The sequence below is a fragment of the Callorhinchus milii genome, unplaced genomic scaffold (assembly GCF_018977255.1).
Source record: "Callorhinchus milii isolate IMCB2004 unplaced genomic scaffold, IMCB_Cmil_1.0 Scaffold9, whole genome shotgun sequence".
NCBI classification, from domain to species: Eukaryota; Metazoa; Chordata; class Chondrichthyes; order Chimaeriformes; family Callorhinchidae; genus Callorhinchus; species Callorhinchus milii.
Genome location: NW_024704750.1, coordinates 22954030 through 22969391, shown reverse-complemented (window position 1 = coordinate 22969391; position 15362 = coordinate 22954030). Strand labels below are relative to the sequence as shown.

The window sequence follows — 15362 nt, the reverse complement described above, 5'->3', positions numbered from 1 at the left end:
CAGAGTGTGTGAGGGCACTAACCAGAGTGTGTGGGCACTAACCAGGGCTGTGCTGGTGTTGCAGGTGAAGCTGGTAAGCATTGACGCTGCGGAGATTGCCAATGGGAACCCGGCCATGATCCTGGGTTTGATCTGGAACATCATCCTCTACTTCCAGGTAATAAACCCTGTAAACGCCTCCACGCTGACGGGTGGGTGAAGCAGCCACTCCAACAAGTACCGCAGAAGTCACAACAATAATAAAGGCATTGGATGCAGCTGCGTATCACGTCGTCGAGAGAAAAATACACAGTCACTCCACTTTCCGTTATATCCTGTGAAGCGCTTTGAGACGTCTCGAAGACTTGATGAGGCGCCGTATCAAATGCCAGGATTATTATTATTATTATTATTATTGGCTGTGGTGGTGGTTCCACCTCCTGGTTGAGTGGCTGGAGTCAGCGTTGGGGTGGGGGAAGGAGGACGGAGGTGGGGGAGGGAGGACGGTGGAGGGGGCGGATAATAATAATAATAATAATCAGTGGCCGGGTCTCGCTGACACGTCCTGTTGATGTTCTCTCAGATCAAGGAAGCCACCGTCCACCTGAAGATCTTCTCCTCCTCCTGCTCCAGCCTGTCGTCCGCCCACAGCGGGAGTGACCCCGATCTGGCTGCCCACTCCCCCACACCCAGGGACAAAGCCCCACCAACTCCCTTCAGGGAGCAGAGGAAAACCATTAAAGCCCTCCTGAAGTTCGTGCAGCGGAGAACCAGGAAGTGCGTTACAGGGAGAAGGGGGGTGGGGATGGGGAGGGAGTGGGGATGGGATGGGATGGGATGGAGGAGCTGCACTCGCTCTTCACTCAGCTGGGCTTTGGCCTCAGGAGTCGGGAGGTTGTGGGGAACAACAACAGCTTGCATTTACACAGCGCCCCTCACACAGGATAGCGCCCCAGAGCACGACACCGAGCCGGGGGGGGAGGGGGAAGTGACCCTAGGCACGGTCGAAGAGGAAGGACTCCCTTCGGGCGCGACCTTAAGATGGGGAAGGAAAGGGACAAGGCGGAGGGATAGAGATAGAAAGTTCCAGCGTCTCGGGAGGGTTATGGGTTGAAAGCGCGGCCCCGCCGATGGTGGAACGGGGAGCACGAGGGACGAGCCGGAGCAGGCGACCTGTCGTGGGTTGGGGAGTTATCGGGTCGGAGAGGTAGGGAGGTGCCAGGCCACGGAGGGATTTGAAGACGAGTGTGAGGATCTTGGAAGTCGATCCGATCCGTTCGGTGATAGGGAACCAGTGGAGCTGGTGAGGACCGGAGCGATGGGGGGGACGGAGCTTAGTGTTGGTGAATATGAGTAATGGATGAACTGGAGTTTGTGGATAGTGGAGCTGCGGAGACCAGCGAAGCCGCTCTGGTGAGAGATCAGGAGGGATGACGCTTGGCATTGGGACACAGAGCCAGGAGCCTGGGGGGGAGAGTTGGTCAGTCGGTGTGTTGTTGCCGCCGGTGACCAGCCAGGTGTGTGGTTTTACCGGCCGCAGGTACGGAGTGGCCGTGCAGGACTTTGGGAGGAGCTGGCGCAGTGGCCTGGCCTTCCTGGCTCTCATCAAGACCATCGAGCCTGGCCTGGTGGATATGAGGAGAGCCCTGGAGAGGTCCAGCCGCGACAACATCCAGGAGGCTTTCAGAGTGGCTCACCTGAGCCTGGGAATCCGCCCCCTACTGGAGCCAGAAGGTACTATCTCACCAGAGCAACGCTCCCTCTACACTGTGCGTCCACACTCCCAGGTCAGGGTTAGAGGCACAGTAACACTCCCTCTACACTGTGCGTCCACACTCCCAGGTCAGGGGTAGAGACACAGTAAAGCTCCTCTACACTGTGCGTCCACACTTCCAGGTCAGGGTTAGAGACACAGTAACGCTCCTCTACACTGTGCGTCCACACTCCCAGGTCAGGGTTAGAGACACAGTAACGCTCCTCTACACTGTGCGCCCACACTCCCAGGTCAGGGTTAGAGACACAGTAAAGCTCCTCTACACTGTGCGTCCACACTCCAGGTCAGGTTAGAGACACAGTAAAGCTCCTCTACACTGTGCGTCCACACTCCCAGGTCAGGGTTAGAGACACAGTAACGCTCCCTCTACACTGTCCATCTACACCCCCAGGTCAGGGATACACTCCACTGTGGTAGAGGCCAGGACGCTGGGACTCATTCACACAGCAGCTTGATACAGTTGTGGGTGGTCGATGGGATGGGTGTTCTGGAGGGAGGAGATCAGTAAAGGGCCTTCTTCATCCACGTGGACCTTGTGGTTGGACTCTCTGTCTCCTCTGCAGATGTGATGGTGGACTCCCCGGAAGAACAGTCCATCATGACCTACGTCTCCCAGTTTCTCGAGCATTTCCCTGAAGTGGATGAGGTACGTGGTGTAACTTTACAAAAAATCCATGACTGTTTGTGGGGACGCTACTGTGCGCAATTGGCTGCCGCGTTTCGCCCACAAAATACCCAACCAGTCCACTTTACAGTATATTCTGTGAAGCTCTTTGAGACATCTCCTCCTCGTCCCCCTTCAGCCACTACGCCCCGAGGATCTGGAACTGCCTTCCTCACTCCCTTTGTCTCGCTCCCTCTCTTCATATTTTCAGGTCTCTGCTGAAGACCTTTCTTTTCGACCGCACCTTTGGTCACCTTCCTCCCCCTCCCCCTGGCTCGGCCTCGGGATCCGTTACCGTAAAGCGCTCTGAGACGCTGTCCAGCGTGGAGGGCGCTATATAAATCCAAGTTGTTGTTGTCTCGAGAACGTGATAAGGCGCTGTATCAAATGCGAGAATTATTATTATTATACTAATCATTATATTCCATTTTCTCTGGCCACAGGAAGATGTTCTGGAAGATTCCAGTGAAGCCCAGTTACGAACCACTCAGATGAATGTGGCAGACCTGTTGTCACCACCCCTCCCTCAGGCTTCTCTCCCTCAGGCTCCCCTCCCTCAGGCTCTCCTACCTCAGGCTCTCCTCCCTCAGGCTCTCCTCCCTCAGGCTCCCCTCCCTCAGGCTCCCCTCCCTCAGGCTCCCCTCCCTCAGGCTCCCCTCCCTCAGGTTCTCCTCCCTCAGGCTCCCCTCCCTCAGGCTACCCTCCCTCAGGCTACCCTCCCTCAGGCTCCCCTCGGGCAGCGAGATGCTGTAACCAACACCTCCTCTGGTCCAACCAGCCCAGAGGTCCAGGCTCGTTCTGCGCTGGAGGCCAGAGAACTTCCTTCGCAACCTGGGCCGGGATTCTCCTCTGACCATTTGGATTTCCCATTGTGGGGACAAGAGATCCAACCGGCTGTGGCCCAAGATTGCTCTCTGGCCGGGCAAGAGTCTGTCAGCAACAGAACTGAGGTCAGCCCGAGGTCCTCTCAGTCTGAACCATCGGTTGCAGAATGTGACTTGTCTTTGGAAGATCTCTCTGACCAAAGCGACAGCCTGATCGAGTCAGTGGAGGAGATCTATGTCGTGCTCCGTCCAGAAAGGTCCGAGAGTCGAAAATTGAAGTTGGGGATTTCTTCTTCTGAAGATCTCAGTAGCCCACCATCGCCAGGTCCACCAGCGCCCAAGCTGGCAAAGCATGCTGAACTCCACCCGTCTCTCCCTGAATGTTGGCCTGGCTCCTGCTCGGATGACGAGACCTTGGAAGGACCTTCCCCCCAACCTCAAACCCAAAACCTATCCCTTCGCTGGAGAGATCCTATCAACAGCCAGACTGCCGGCGATCCCGGCCGGATGCTCTCTGTGGAGAGCGGAGAGACAGAGGAGAGGCCTGGCTCGTCATCCCAGGGAGGTGTCTCCCAAGACGTCATTGTAAAGGGCTCTAAGGATCCCTCTAACCGGCCCTTTACAATGACTGGCCGAGAGTCACCTCCCTGGAATGATGAGCCGTTGGACAATGAGACCCAGGTGGACGATGAGGATGTGTCCAGGAGGCTTCAGCTGTACTACCCTCACTACCAAGTCTCCGAGCGATTGGAGACTTTGTCGGGGCAGGAAGAGAAGGAGGAGGATGATGAGGAAGAGCGTGTGACACTGTACTACTCGCACATGGACAAGGACTCGTCGCCACTGACAGACGAGGCCTACCAGTCGTGCTCGGAGCTGAGCGGCACACTGTCAGCCCCGGAGCTCAGCCCCACTCGCTCTGACAATGCCCTGGGCACCCCCGAATCCGAGCAGGGGCTCACACTGGGGAACACAGGGCAACTCGCTCACAGTGAGCCACATGGTTGCCCTCCCCCACCCACAGGGGGCTCCACTCCCCCACCCTCTGCCACAACCACCTGGGTCTCCTCTGCCCCACCCGTGAGGGGCTCCTCTCCCCCACCCATAAAGACCTCCTCTCCCCCACCCATAAAGACCTCCACTCCCCCACCCTCTCCCCCACCCATAAAGACCTACTCTCCCCCACCAATAAAGACCTCCTCTCTCTCACCCTCTCTCCCACCTGCGAGGATCTCCTCTATCCCACCCAAGGGGGGCTTTTCTCCCTCAAAGCTGGAGGTGTCTGGAGTTGCACCTGCCCCAGCAGCCAGTGGACAGAGGATTGAGATGGAGTTAGAAGCTGGGATGGCAGTGCCGAAGTACGAGGATCTTCAAATACTGGAGCCTGAAGAGGAGGCAGGAAACAGCGACAATTCGGAGGTAACGCTTCAATATGTGTGATGTTCTGGGTTGTTGGACAGCACAGTCCAGAACATCTATCAGATCTGAGAGAAAGGGAATGGGGTTAGAGTAGAGAGATCCAGTGGGGGAGCGAGCCCCAGCACAGACACGATGGGAAGAGAGAGAGAGAGCAGGGAATGGGGTTAGAGTAGAGAGCTCCAGTGGGGGAGCGAGCACCAGCACAGACACGATGGGGAGAGAGAGAGAGCAGGGAATGGGGTTAGAGTAGAGAGCTCCAGTGGGGGAGCGAGCACCAGCACAGACACGATGGGGAGAGAAGGGCGATGGACGTCTGAGCTTGGCTGACTTTCTGACCTTGTTACAGGAGGTGGAGGAGGAGATCTGTGATGTACTGGAGCGGGGGGCCGGGGAGACGTGGGACGAAGAAGGTGGAGGGCACGCCCGCCAACTGGACAACACCGCCGACACGTGCAACAGAGACAGACACACAGTACCTGGCGTCCAGGGGTCAGCCCCAGAGAGGTGAGACCACCGTAGATATATTTGCCTCCCATCACTCTCCCCATTCTTGCTAATCGTTTACGATGTAAGTATGGAAACCGGTTGTCAGTCAATTGGTGGATAGTTTTTCCAGGGGTAATAATCCCTTAAAAAAAATTGGCAACTCAATAATCTACGACTGTTTGCCAGACGCTGCTGCGCCCAATTGGCTGCCGCGTTTCATCCTCAAAATATACCGTCACTACACTTTACAGTATATCCTGCGAAGCGCTTTGAGACGTCTCGAAGACGCGATAAGGCGTTGTGTCAAATGCAAGGATTGTTACGATTTACAACAAACAGTCACTACACATGACTGATCGCCAGTGAGATGAGAGGCGCTTTCGGACATTGTGATGTTGACGGGCTGTCGAAGGAAAGGATGAACCTTGAATGCTGGGAGCTGGGAATTTTTGCTCGGTTGAGACTTTTCGGGAAGCTTTGCCACAAGAGTGAAATGATGTTCCTCTCTCTCTCTGTCTCTCTCTCCCTCTCTCCAGCTCATCCAATTCCACCAGGACCACGATTGCCCGGGAAATGGAGCCCAGTCTCCATCAGGCTCCCCCCAGCCCTGAGCCGATTGTGGTTACAAAGGCCGTTCACAGTGCCGTGTGGCTGGAGAATTCGACAACTCGTGAGGGGCTTCGCAAGCGGACCAGGTTAGCAGTGTGACTTCCTGCTCTATACCTGTCTGTGTGTGTATGTGTGCCTGTGTGTTTGTGTATGAGTATGTGTGTCTGTGTGTTTGTATGAGTGTGTGTTTCGAGTGTGAGAGTGTGCCTATGTGTGTATGAGTATGTGAGTGTGTCTGTCTGTCTGTCCGTATGAGTGTGTGTGTCTTTGAGTGTGAGTGAGTGTATCAGCATGTGCGTATGTGTGTTGTCTCTGTGTGTGTCTCTGTGTGCATGTTAGCGTGTGTGTGTCCGTGTATGTGTGTACACGAGGCAGAGACAGTCTATGGTGAGGCTGTGTGATTGAGGATGAAGATTGCCAGTGCTTGTGCCGACTGACTGATGAACGTGGTTGTTTCCTACCAGTGACGGCTCAGGGACAAGGTTGGAAGAGGAGGGTCTCCAGGAAGCTGTGCCGCTCTCGTCACTGGCCCAGAGGGTTGAGGACCCTGCCTCTGGCCCCCAACGGCCTCCCGGCCCTCCGTACCTCTTTATCCTGATCTGGATGGCCATCTACTGTTTGATTGTCCTGCTACATCTGGACATGGACTCACTGATGCAGTCAGTGTGGAGCTGATGGTGTCAGTGTGTGCTGTGACCGGGCTTCAAACCTGTTTCTCTGCGCCATTCGCTCCTGGTCTTTCCTTCCTGTTTTGACTTTCTTTTACCAAAGGTGTCTGTGTGTCTGAGTGTGTGTCAGTGACTATTCCTCCGCTCCCCCACCCGGAATATCAGCCGGCAACTTTGAGCTGGAGAAACTGGGATCTTGCTTGTGAATGCCACCACAGGCGGTGTTGAATGTTCCGTGTTCTATATCCCTGCGTGTGTGTGATGTGCGGATGTATGTTTGTCAAACGGATGGGAAATGGAGAGTGGGGTGAGTTGGGGTGAGGAGGAGAGTACTTTACACTGAAACCAGCCATGTTGTTTCTGCTTGAGACCAACAATGGTCCTTTTTTCTTATCTGCTTGCAAATGCTGGAAGCATTTCTCTTTCAAACGAAGAAAGAACGGTTTGCTTTGACCCAGCTCGGGATGAAATGGAATGAACCCTTACAGATTGTCACTGGGCACCCGGCAGGTCTTAGTCAACCGGTCAAATGCTCTGGGACGCTACCCTGTGTGAGGAGCACTATATAAATCCGCTATATTGTGGAGTCCTGTAGCTTAGTAGTTAGAGCACTCACCTCACAAGTGAGAGGACCTGGGTTTGATTCCCGGGCAGGGCGAAATGTTGGGCAAAATTCCTTGCTCCACACGCCTCTGTTTGCCTAGCAGTAAGTAGGAACCCGGTTGTTAGTCGATCGGTGGATCGCTTTTCTGGGGGTAATAATCCCTACAAAAAAATAATAATTTGGTCATTCAATCCATGACCATTTGTGGGACGCTGCTGTGCATAAATGGCTGCCATGTTTCGCCCACAAAATATACGGTCAATTCACTTTACAGTGTATCCTGTGAAGCGCTTTGAGACGTCTCAAAGCCGTGATAAGGGGCTGTACCAAATGCGAGGATTATTATTATTATAATAATATATAAATGGACCGCTTCTGAGCTTGGGATGCTTTAGACAACAAAACTTGCATTCACACGGCTCTGCTCACACAGGCTGGCGTCCCAGAGCGCTTAACAGTGGTAGAGCACAACCCCAACCCGGGGGGAAAGGGAGGTGACCATATGCACTGGTCAAATAGGAAGGTCTTCAAGTGCGACCTGAAGATGGGGAAGGAAGGAGCAAGGTGAAGGATAGAGGAAGAGTGTTCCAGAGTTTCAGGGAGTAGTGGCTGAAAGCGCGGCAGGCAATGGTGGAATGGAGAGCACGAGGGACATGCAGGAGGCTGGAGCCAGTTGAGAGGTGTGCGTTGTGGGGGGTAAGAAGGTGGGAGAGGTAGGGAGGTGCCAGGGCATGAACGACACCCCTTCGGGAGCGGTGAGTTTCTCGTGAGCTGTATACGGTCTCCGCGCCCGGCTCAGAGAATTCCTTTCACGTACTTTTGTCAAAAAAAAGATCAACTGAGCTTCAATTGTTGCTGATTTTCACCAAACGTAAAGAGGAAAAAGCGACATCTTGATATACAGCCATGTTGTCTCTGGGGGCAGCCCCCACGGTGGGTGTTGGGTTCGAATCCCCGGTCCGTGCTGGTCTCAGTTGGGAAAAGCAGTCAGAGTTCCTGCTCCTGGTGCCGCTGCTGATTGTATCTGTATCTGGCTCGGCTGTGACGCCCTCTACTGGTGAGGGGTTGAGTGGCCGGCCGACACTCACTGCCACACCTCACGTATACACACTCATACGTACACACAAACATTCACCAACACCCACACCCTCATACACGCGCACGGACGCCCCCAGACATATACACCAACACATACATCCATACGCGTACACCAACACATACACCAACACACACACTCATATATACACACACCAACACACACCCCTACATGGGGTGGGGGTGTAGTCTCGAGCTCCACCTTTCCCCCTCCTTCCTCATCTTTAGGTCCTGAAGACCATGCCTATGGTCCCCTCCCCCAGGCTTGGCATCGCGCTCCACCACTGTCAAGCTCTCTGGGACACTACCCTGTGTGGGGGGGATGCTGTATAAAGGCAAGTTGTTGTTGTCCCAAAGGGCAACCAGTACTCCAGGAGCTAACCCCAACAGGGAGAGGCTGAGGTCCGGCCCTCAACGGGCGGGAAAGAAATTAGGAAAATAATTGAACACTAAAATAATTGCTTTATATAAGAAAAGGAGATAGGTTTTATATTTAAATGTAGAACACAGGACTGTGCATGGTATTGACGGGAAAAGAGGAGCTGTATGGTATGTTAGGTACACATTGCCGTGCATGGCACTCTGTGTCGTGTTTTATCCCCACTCTAGAGATCATTTGGATGAGAATATATTTATATATATATAGAAAATGCCCTTGACTTTCTGACTCCCATTGAGATGTACTTATTCCAAAACAAAGAAATATGGCCGTGGTTAGATGATACAATGACTTTTATATGGTAAATCTTTTTACTACAAGAGTTGGCAGAGTCCTGTATATTTTCTGTAAAGGTTCGGGAAGGGTTTGTACACTTACGTTTGTACGGGAATAAAAAGCTATTTCAAGCCGTTAATAAAACCATGTCTTAATTTAATATCTGGTTGTGTATCTTTATTTATTTTTTTAAAAATGAATGAAGCATTTCAGTATACAATATCTTAGTGGTTACAGCACTCGCATCTCAAGCGAGACGACCTGGATCCAATTCCCGGCAGGGCGAAACGTTGGGCAAGTTTCCTCACTCCAAACACTTGTTTGCCTAGCAGTAATTAGGAACCCGGCTGGTGGATCGCTTTTCCAGGTATAATAATCCCTCAAAAAATTAATAATTTGGTCACTCAATCCACGGCAGTTTGTGGGGACGCTGCTGTGCGCAATTGGCTGCCGCGTTTCGCCCACAAAATATACCGTCAATTCACTTTACATATATACTGCAAAGCGCTTTGATACATCTTGAAGATGTGATGGATCAAGTGCGAGGATTATTATTATAACAATGCAGGTTGTCGCTAATGCTCCTCTGCAAGAGATGCGGGAGTGCTTTTACTCAACTGAGCCAGCAAAGATAACTCGTGACGCGACACTTGACAGCAAGCGCCTGCTGCAAGGCTTTGAGATGGTTCAACCACATTAAAGCCACGAGTGTTGTGCATTATTATGGTGATATTATTATATTACTGCGAGTAGCCTTCAGCTCCCCTCTCGACTCTCTTCCCCCTCCTCGCTCCCTCCCTTCCTTCCCCTCACCCTGACCATTTCCCCCCTCCTTGCTCCCTCCCTTCCCTCCCCTCACCCTGACCATTTCCCCCCTCCTCTCTCCCTCCCTTCCCTCCCCTCACCCTGACCATTTCCCCCCTCCTCGCTCCCTCCCTTCCCTCCCCTCACCCTGACCATTTCCCCCCTCCTCGCTCCCTCCCTTCCCTCCCCTCACCCTGACCATTTCCCCCCTCCTTGCTCCCTCCCTTCCCTCCCCTCACCCTGACCATTTCCCCCCTGCTCGGGTCATGACCCAACTGTGCAGCGCCTTGGGACGTCCTCCTGACGTGAAAGACGCTTTATAAATGGAATCTTGTTGTTGTTGTTGTTGTAGCAGACGTTTGGAGGTCTCGTCTGCCTGTTCGGGTGGACGTTAAAGATGTCGGGGCGCTGTTCGAAAAGAGAAGAGAGTTTCTCTCTGAGGGATTGCCCTGACTGACACTCCCCCCCCCCCCACCCCGCGGCTGCTGCTCTTCCCCCACAGTCACTGCACTTTACAGTATTAATAACCCTTGAATCTGATACAGCGCCTTGTCACGCCGGTGAGACAACAACGACAAAATTACATTTTGTTATCAATTGGGACGCCTCAAAGCGCTTCGCAGGACATACGTTTCACCCCCTCCCCCCAAAAAAAACGGTCACTTTGCAGCACTTTACAGTAATATTCTGAGAAGCGCTTTGAGACGTCTCGAACACGTGGTATCAAACGCGTGGATTATTGGCATCATTGTTACCCCCTTCATGGGTCAAAGGTCATTAAAAAAGATGGCGGCGGGTGAAAGTGCTCTATTCCCGCAACGCTGCGCCACAGCCGCCCCCTCCCACCCACCGTCCGCCAGCCGGAGCAAGGTACGGCCGCTCCGATTGGAGGAGCCGGACCAGATGGGGGCTGGGGGTGGGGTAAGCGACCAATGGAGGGAGGCGTCTCATAACCCAGTCAGAGGAACGCCCTCGTCGCCGACGCAAAGTACGGCCGCTCCGATTGGAAGAGCCCGACCAGCTGGGAGGGGGGGTGTGGTGAGCGACCAATGACGGGGGGCGGCCCATAACCCAGCGGAGAGGCGCTCCTTCGCCGCCGACGCAAGGTACGGCCGGTCCGATTGGAGAAGCCCGACCAGCTGGGGGGGGGGGTGTGGTGAGCGACCAATGGCGGGGGGCGGCACATAACCCAGTCAGAGGAGCTCGTTCCTCTCTCCCTCCCTCCCCCTCCCTCCCGCGCAGGCGCTTAGTAATAAAAAAAGCGGCCGCTCGAGCGCAGCGAGCGCGAGATATGCAGCCCGTCACCGGCAGCCAGTGAGCAGCAGCACCGGCCCCGGGGGTAAGAGCCACACAGCGACTCTCACCGCCTTCACTCACCGCCCGCCCCGTTTTAACAGCCGTTACCATTGTTCACGGGTGAGAACCGTGAGCGTTCACGGACGGACACACACACGGCTCCGTGTGGAGAGAGAGAGAGAGAGAGAGCGCGCGGGAGGGCGGCGCGTTTGCCAGAATGTTCCACGCCCCCCCCCCCCCCCCGCGCCGTCGCCATTGTTTTAACCGCGCCGCTCGCTCGCTCGCTCGGTGCCCCTCACACACACACACACACGCTCACTCTCTCACGAGCTGCCCCTCGTGTGGCGAGAGAGAGAGGAGGAGGAAGAGGACAGCCTCCCCCTTCCTCTCCCCGCCCCCCGGGGTTTCACTCCTCGCCTCGTCGCCGCCGCCGCCATTAGGGCCTGGAGTCGCCCACACCCCCCCGTTCTGGGCGTCCGCCTCTCGAGAGCTCGGCTCACCCCGACTCCGGGCCCCCGATGTGCTGTCAGGGACAGTGGGGCGGGGGTGGAGCGGAGAGAGCGTGGCTTCCGCCCTGGTCGCAGGGAGCGAGGCCTAGTGCTCGGGCCTGGGTACTCAGTGCTGGTGTGGGGGGAAGGCTTCGCTCTCCTCTCCTCTCCGCGTTTGTTGGGCCTGGGAGGTGGAGGTGGCAGATGTAGCACTGTACGTTCACACTGTGCACACGTACTTACATGGGGCTCAGGCTGGACAGGGGGAGACTGGGGGTTACAGACTGTAGATGGGGCTCAGGCTGGACAGGGGGAGACTGGGGGTTACAGACTGTAGATGGGGCTCAGGCTGGACAGGGGGAGACTGGGGGTCACAGACTGTAGATGGGGCTCAGGCTGTAGATGGGGCTCAGACTGGACAGGGGGAGACTGGGGGTTACACACTGTAGATGGGGCTCAGACTGGACAGGCAGAGAAACTATTTCATGTGGTGGGGGAATCCAGAACAAGGGTGCATCGACTTAAAACTGGAGCTAAGCCAGTGAAGTCAGGAGACAGCTTTTCTCCCAAAAAGTAGTGGAAATCTAGGACGATCTCCCTCCCCAAAAGGCTGTGGATGCTGGATCCATTCACATTTTCAAGACTGAAGTGGATAGATATTTGTTAGGTTAGGGTATCAAGAGATTCAAGTGAGGAGTTGAGGTATAGACCAGCGTTCAAGATCCTGGTCCTCACCTACAAAGCCTTCCATGGCCTCGCCCCCCCCACCCTACCTCTTCGACCTCCTAACTCCCTAACAGCCCGCCCACTCCCTCCGCTCAGCCGGCTCTGGCCTGCTCCACGCCCCCCGACCCACCCGCCCCACCATTGGCAGGAGAGCCTTCAGCCACTCTACCCCCAACCTCTGGAATTCCATCCTCCAATCACTCCGCCTCGCCCCCTCCTTACCCTCCTTCAAGTCCTGTCTCAAAACTCTCCTCCTTAGCCTCCTTCAAGTCCTGCCTCAAAACTCTCCTCTTCGACCATGCCACCGGTCACCTCCCTTCTCCTTCCGTGACCCCAGCTCAGGTCTGAAATGCTGTACACTGTCCAGCAACTTGGGACATCCTCCCGACATGAAAGGCGCTATACAAATATAATCGTGTTGTGTTGTCATGATTGTAGAGAATAGTGCCACAGGCTCAAGGAGTTGAATGACTACTCCTGTTTCTATGAGAGACCTGAGGGATGGATGGTGGTGGGGGGGCTTTACATACTGTAAATGGGATCAGACAGAGACTAGGTATGGAGCTGTAACACTTACAGTTTCCATAAACTTTAAATGGGCACACAACAACAAGATTACATTTGTATAGTGCCTTTCACGTCGGGAGGATACCCATAGGGAGACAGAAGAGGGGAAGTCCTGTGGTTTCTGTGCTGTAAATGGGATAGAGCGAGAGAGACTGTAAGGTACAATTGAGCCCACTGTTACCTTGTTCAGTGCCAGTAAAGTGGAATGAACAGTGAGTGTTATTGATTGATGGAAGTTGTTATAGCCATGTCTGGCATTCCGGTACTCACACATGCTTACCAGGAGGATAGACGAATGGTGGGGTGGTGCTTTGCTCTACTCTTCCCTTCTGAGCCTGGGCATAACTTTTAAACCCGTATTTGGTTCTGGAGAGTTTGCTTGGTCCGTGTTTTCCTTTTTGGTGTGATTGGGGAGTTCCTAAGAAATATGCTGTAACTGGGACTGAGCAAAATATGCTGTAAATGGGATTGAGTGAGAGAGACTGGTCAGGGAATGTAAGGTACAGAGTAGGCCACTTGTTACCTTGTTCAGTGGCTGTAAAGTATAGGCTGGAATGAACGGATTCCTTAAGATTTCAAGTTGGGCCTGGTAAAGACGTTGCTAGCAAATGTCCGTCCTTTGATCGTGAGGGACATTAAGAGAGTGGGATGCAGCATATGTTTTGTATTATTGGTGTGATTATTTGGCCAAATGTTTCTTCATGCCATGGATTTTGTTGTGAATCTTGAGTCAGTTTTCTGTCTCCTTCATTCTTAGTGTGGCAGTTTTCACAAGTGACTATCTTGAATTTAAAAAAAAGTTTGTAAACTTCAGGTCACTGATTCTAATTATGCCAATTCATAGAAAGCATACACAATCCATGTTGTTCACATCACTTCAGTATTTGAGGTTATGTAAGATTCCATAGAGACACTTTACAAATCGGAAAGCAACATTTTCAGTCAGGAATTGACCATCTGTCCACCTAGCCTACTCATCCAATTTCCCACAAGATTCCCTTGGTATAACTGCCACTAAATCTAATAATGCCAAACCCTTTTACTTGACAGCAACTTGTCTAGTTTGTTTTTGAAATCCTTTGTACCTTGTTGTTCCACCACCTAGGCTGGTAATTTGTTCCAGGTGCCTGTTTTACTAAAAAAAATTATTCTGCATTTCTTACGCTCTTTTGTAGTTATTCTGAAGTTATCGCTGTGTGGTCTTGAGCCTGATCATTAAAAAAAATCTCAATCTAAACTCTTTAATGTGAAGCACTCAGCTTTCTCGTGTTAGAATAAAGTTTCAGGATAGCTATCCTTTCCTCATAGTTCTGTGTCCTAAATTCAGGAATTATCGTTCTTATGCCTTCATGAATGCTGACAAAATAGAGAGTTGTAGAATTAAGCTGCCACTCCATAGGCTTTTAATATCCGTTTTTATTATTTAACATAGAGCAGGGAAATAATGACAATATTTTCTTTTGGTAAGGTGTTTTGAGCTGTCTGTGAACATTACCTAAACATGCTGAATCAGAATTTGTAATTATCTCCTACATCAATAAATTACACTTCTATAGTGCCTTCCAAGTCAGGAGGATGTTCCAAGGCGCTGGACAGTCAGGGATCTGCACCTGAGCTGGTGGTTGGGATCAGGAGGGGTGGAGGGTGGGAAGGGTAGGGTGACCGAAGGCACGGTTGAAGAGGAGCATCTTGAAGAAGGCAAGGGAGTGGGTGAGGTGGAGGGGCTTTGGGTTGGAGTTCCAGAGAGTGGGGGCAGAGAGGCTGAAGGTGAGAAGCAGGATCTTGAACTATATCCTCTGAGTGATGGCAACCGGTGCAGCTGGCCGAGGATGGGGGTGATAGGGTTGTGAAGCCTGGCGCAGATTAGGACACAGGCTGCAGAGTTCTGGATGATCTGCAGTCTGTAGAGGGAGGAGTTGGGGAGGCCAACAAGCAGGGAGTTTGTGCAGTCGTGCCTGGGTGTGGTGGATGAGAGTCTTGGCGGCCCTGTGGTGAGAGACATGCAATGTTGCAGAGGTGGGGCAAGGCAGAGCTGGTCATGGCACGGATGTGGGGTTAGCCCTGAAAAGTGCATTTAAATTAAACATGATTTTTCCCTTTAACCCTTATCCCAACATCCAACCTGCACTGTAGTTGGAGTGAACGGAAGTACCCTGTGATCTTGATGGAGGTGAAAGCCTGTTCCTTACAAAGTGGTGAGGCTTTGTGGGTCTTAACTTCTGTTACGATCTCAAGACGAGCCAGGTAAAGGAGTTGATAACGAATGTCCTTTGATGGTGAATCCTCTTTATTCTGCCATTCTCTGTTTGGACATCAATCTTGGGAAAAGTTGTCATAAGTAATCGTGGTACCTTGGAATCGTAGTTCTTGCATAAAATACTCGGAACATCTTCAGTTGATTGAGAGTGAACAATCATCACCATTGCTTAAGCTTAAACTCGGTTATTTCTATACCAACTAAATTGTCTTTTGAGTATAGAACGTAACAACCCTTCTATTAATTTAACAGCATTTGAGCCTTCACCTTCTCAGAAATCTCAGAAAGTTTCACCTTTGTTACTTCTTGTAATGTTATAATAACCTTATGATTTGCTAGCTCTTTGGTCGACTCTTCTGTTTTAGAAGTGCTAGATCTAAGTTAGCT

The 15362-nt window shown here is 52.6% G+C and overlaps 2 protein-coding genes across 3 annotated transcripts in view; both read left to right on the top strand.

The window, feature by feature from the left end:
- Positions 1-4423: 4423 nt before the first annotated feature.
- Positions 4424-6998, top strand: LOC103190525. The gene is made up of 4 exons (XM_007911354.2): positions 4424-4660; positions 5007-5164; positions 5683-5841; positions 6220-6998. The coding sequence occupies exons 1-4, from the start codon at positions 4568-4570 to the stop codon at positions 6428-6430; spliced, it is 621 nt and encodes a 206-aa protein (XP_007909545.2). The 5' UTR covers positions 4424-4567; the 3' UTR covers positions 6431-6998.
- Positions 6999-10918: 3920 nt separating this feature from the next.
- The window catches only part of dicer1 (dicer 1, ribonuclease type III), a 57154-nt gene continuing 52710 nt past the window's right edge, over positions 10919-15362 (top strand). The window contains exon 1 of one of the 2 annotated variants that reach the window (XM_007911355.2): positions 10919-10980. The gene's annotated coding sequence lies outside the window, so the exon portion shown is untranslated. Of the gene's footprint in view, positions 10981-11570; positions 11640-15362 lie in introns of those variants that run through there. The other variant, XM_042337864.1, reaches the window with a different exon arrangement.

Bases quoted from the DNA above. Each gene is read 5' to 3' on its own strand.
- LOC103190525 (XM_007911354.2), top strand. From the start codon at position 4,568: ATGGAGTTAGAAGCTGGGATGGCAGTGCCGAAGTACGAGGATCTTCAA. The intron at 4,661-5,006 runs GTAACGCTTCAA...ACCTTGTTACAG, and splicing joins GAAACAGCGACAATTCGGAG to GAGGTGGAGGAGGAGATCTG. The intron at 5,165-5,682 runs GTGAGACCACCG...CCCTCTCTCCAG, and splicing joins CAGGGGTCAGCCCCAGAGAG to CTCATCCAATTCCACCAGGA.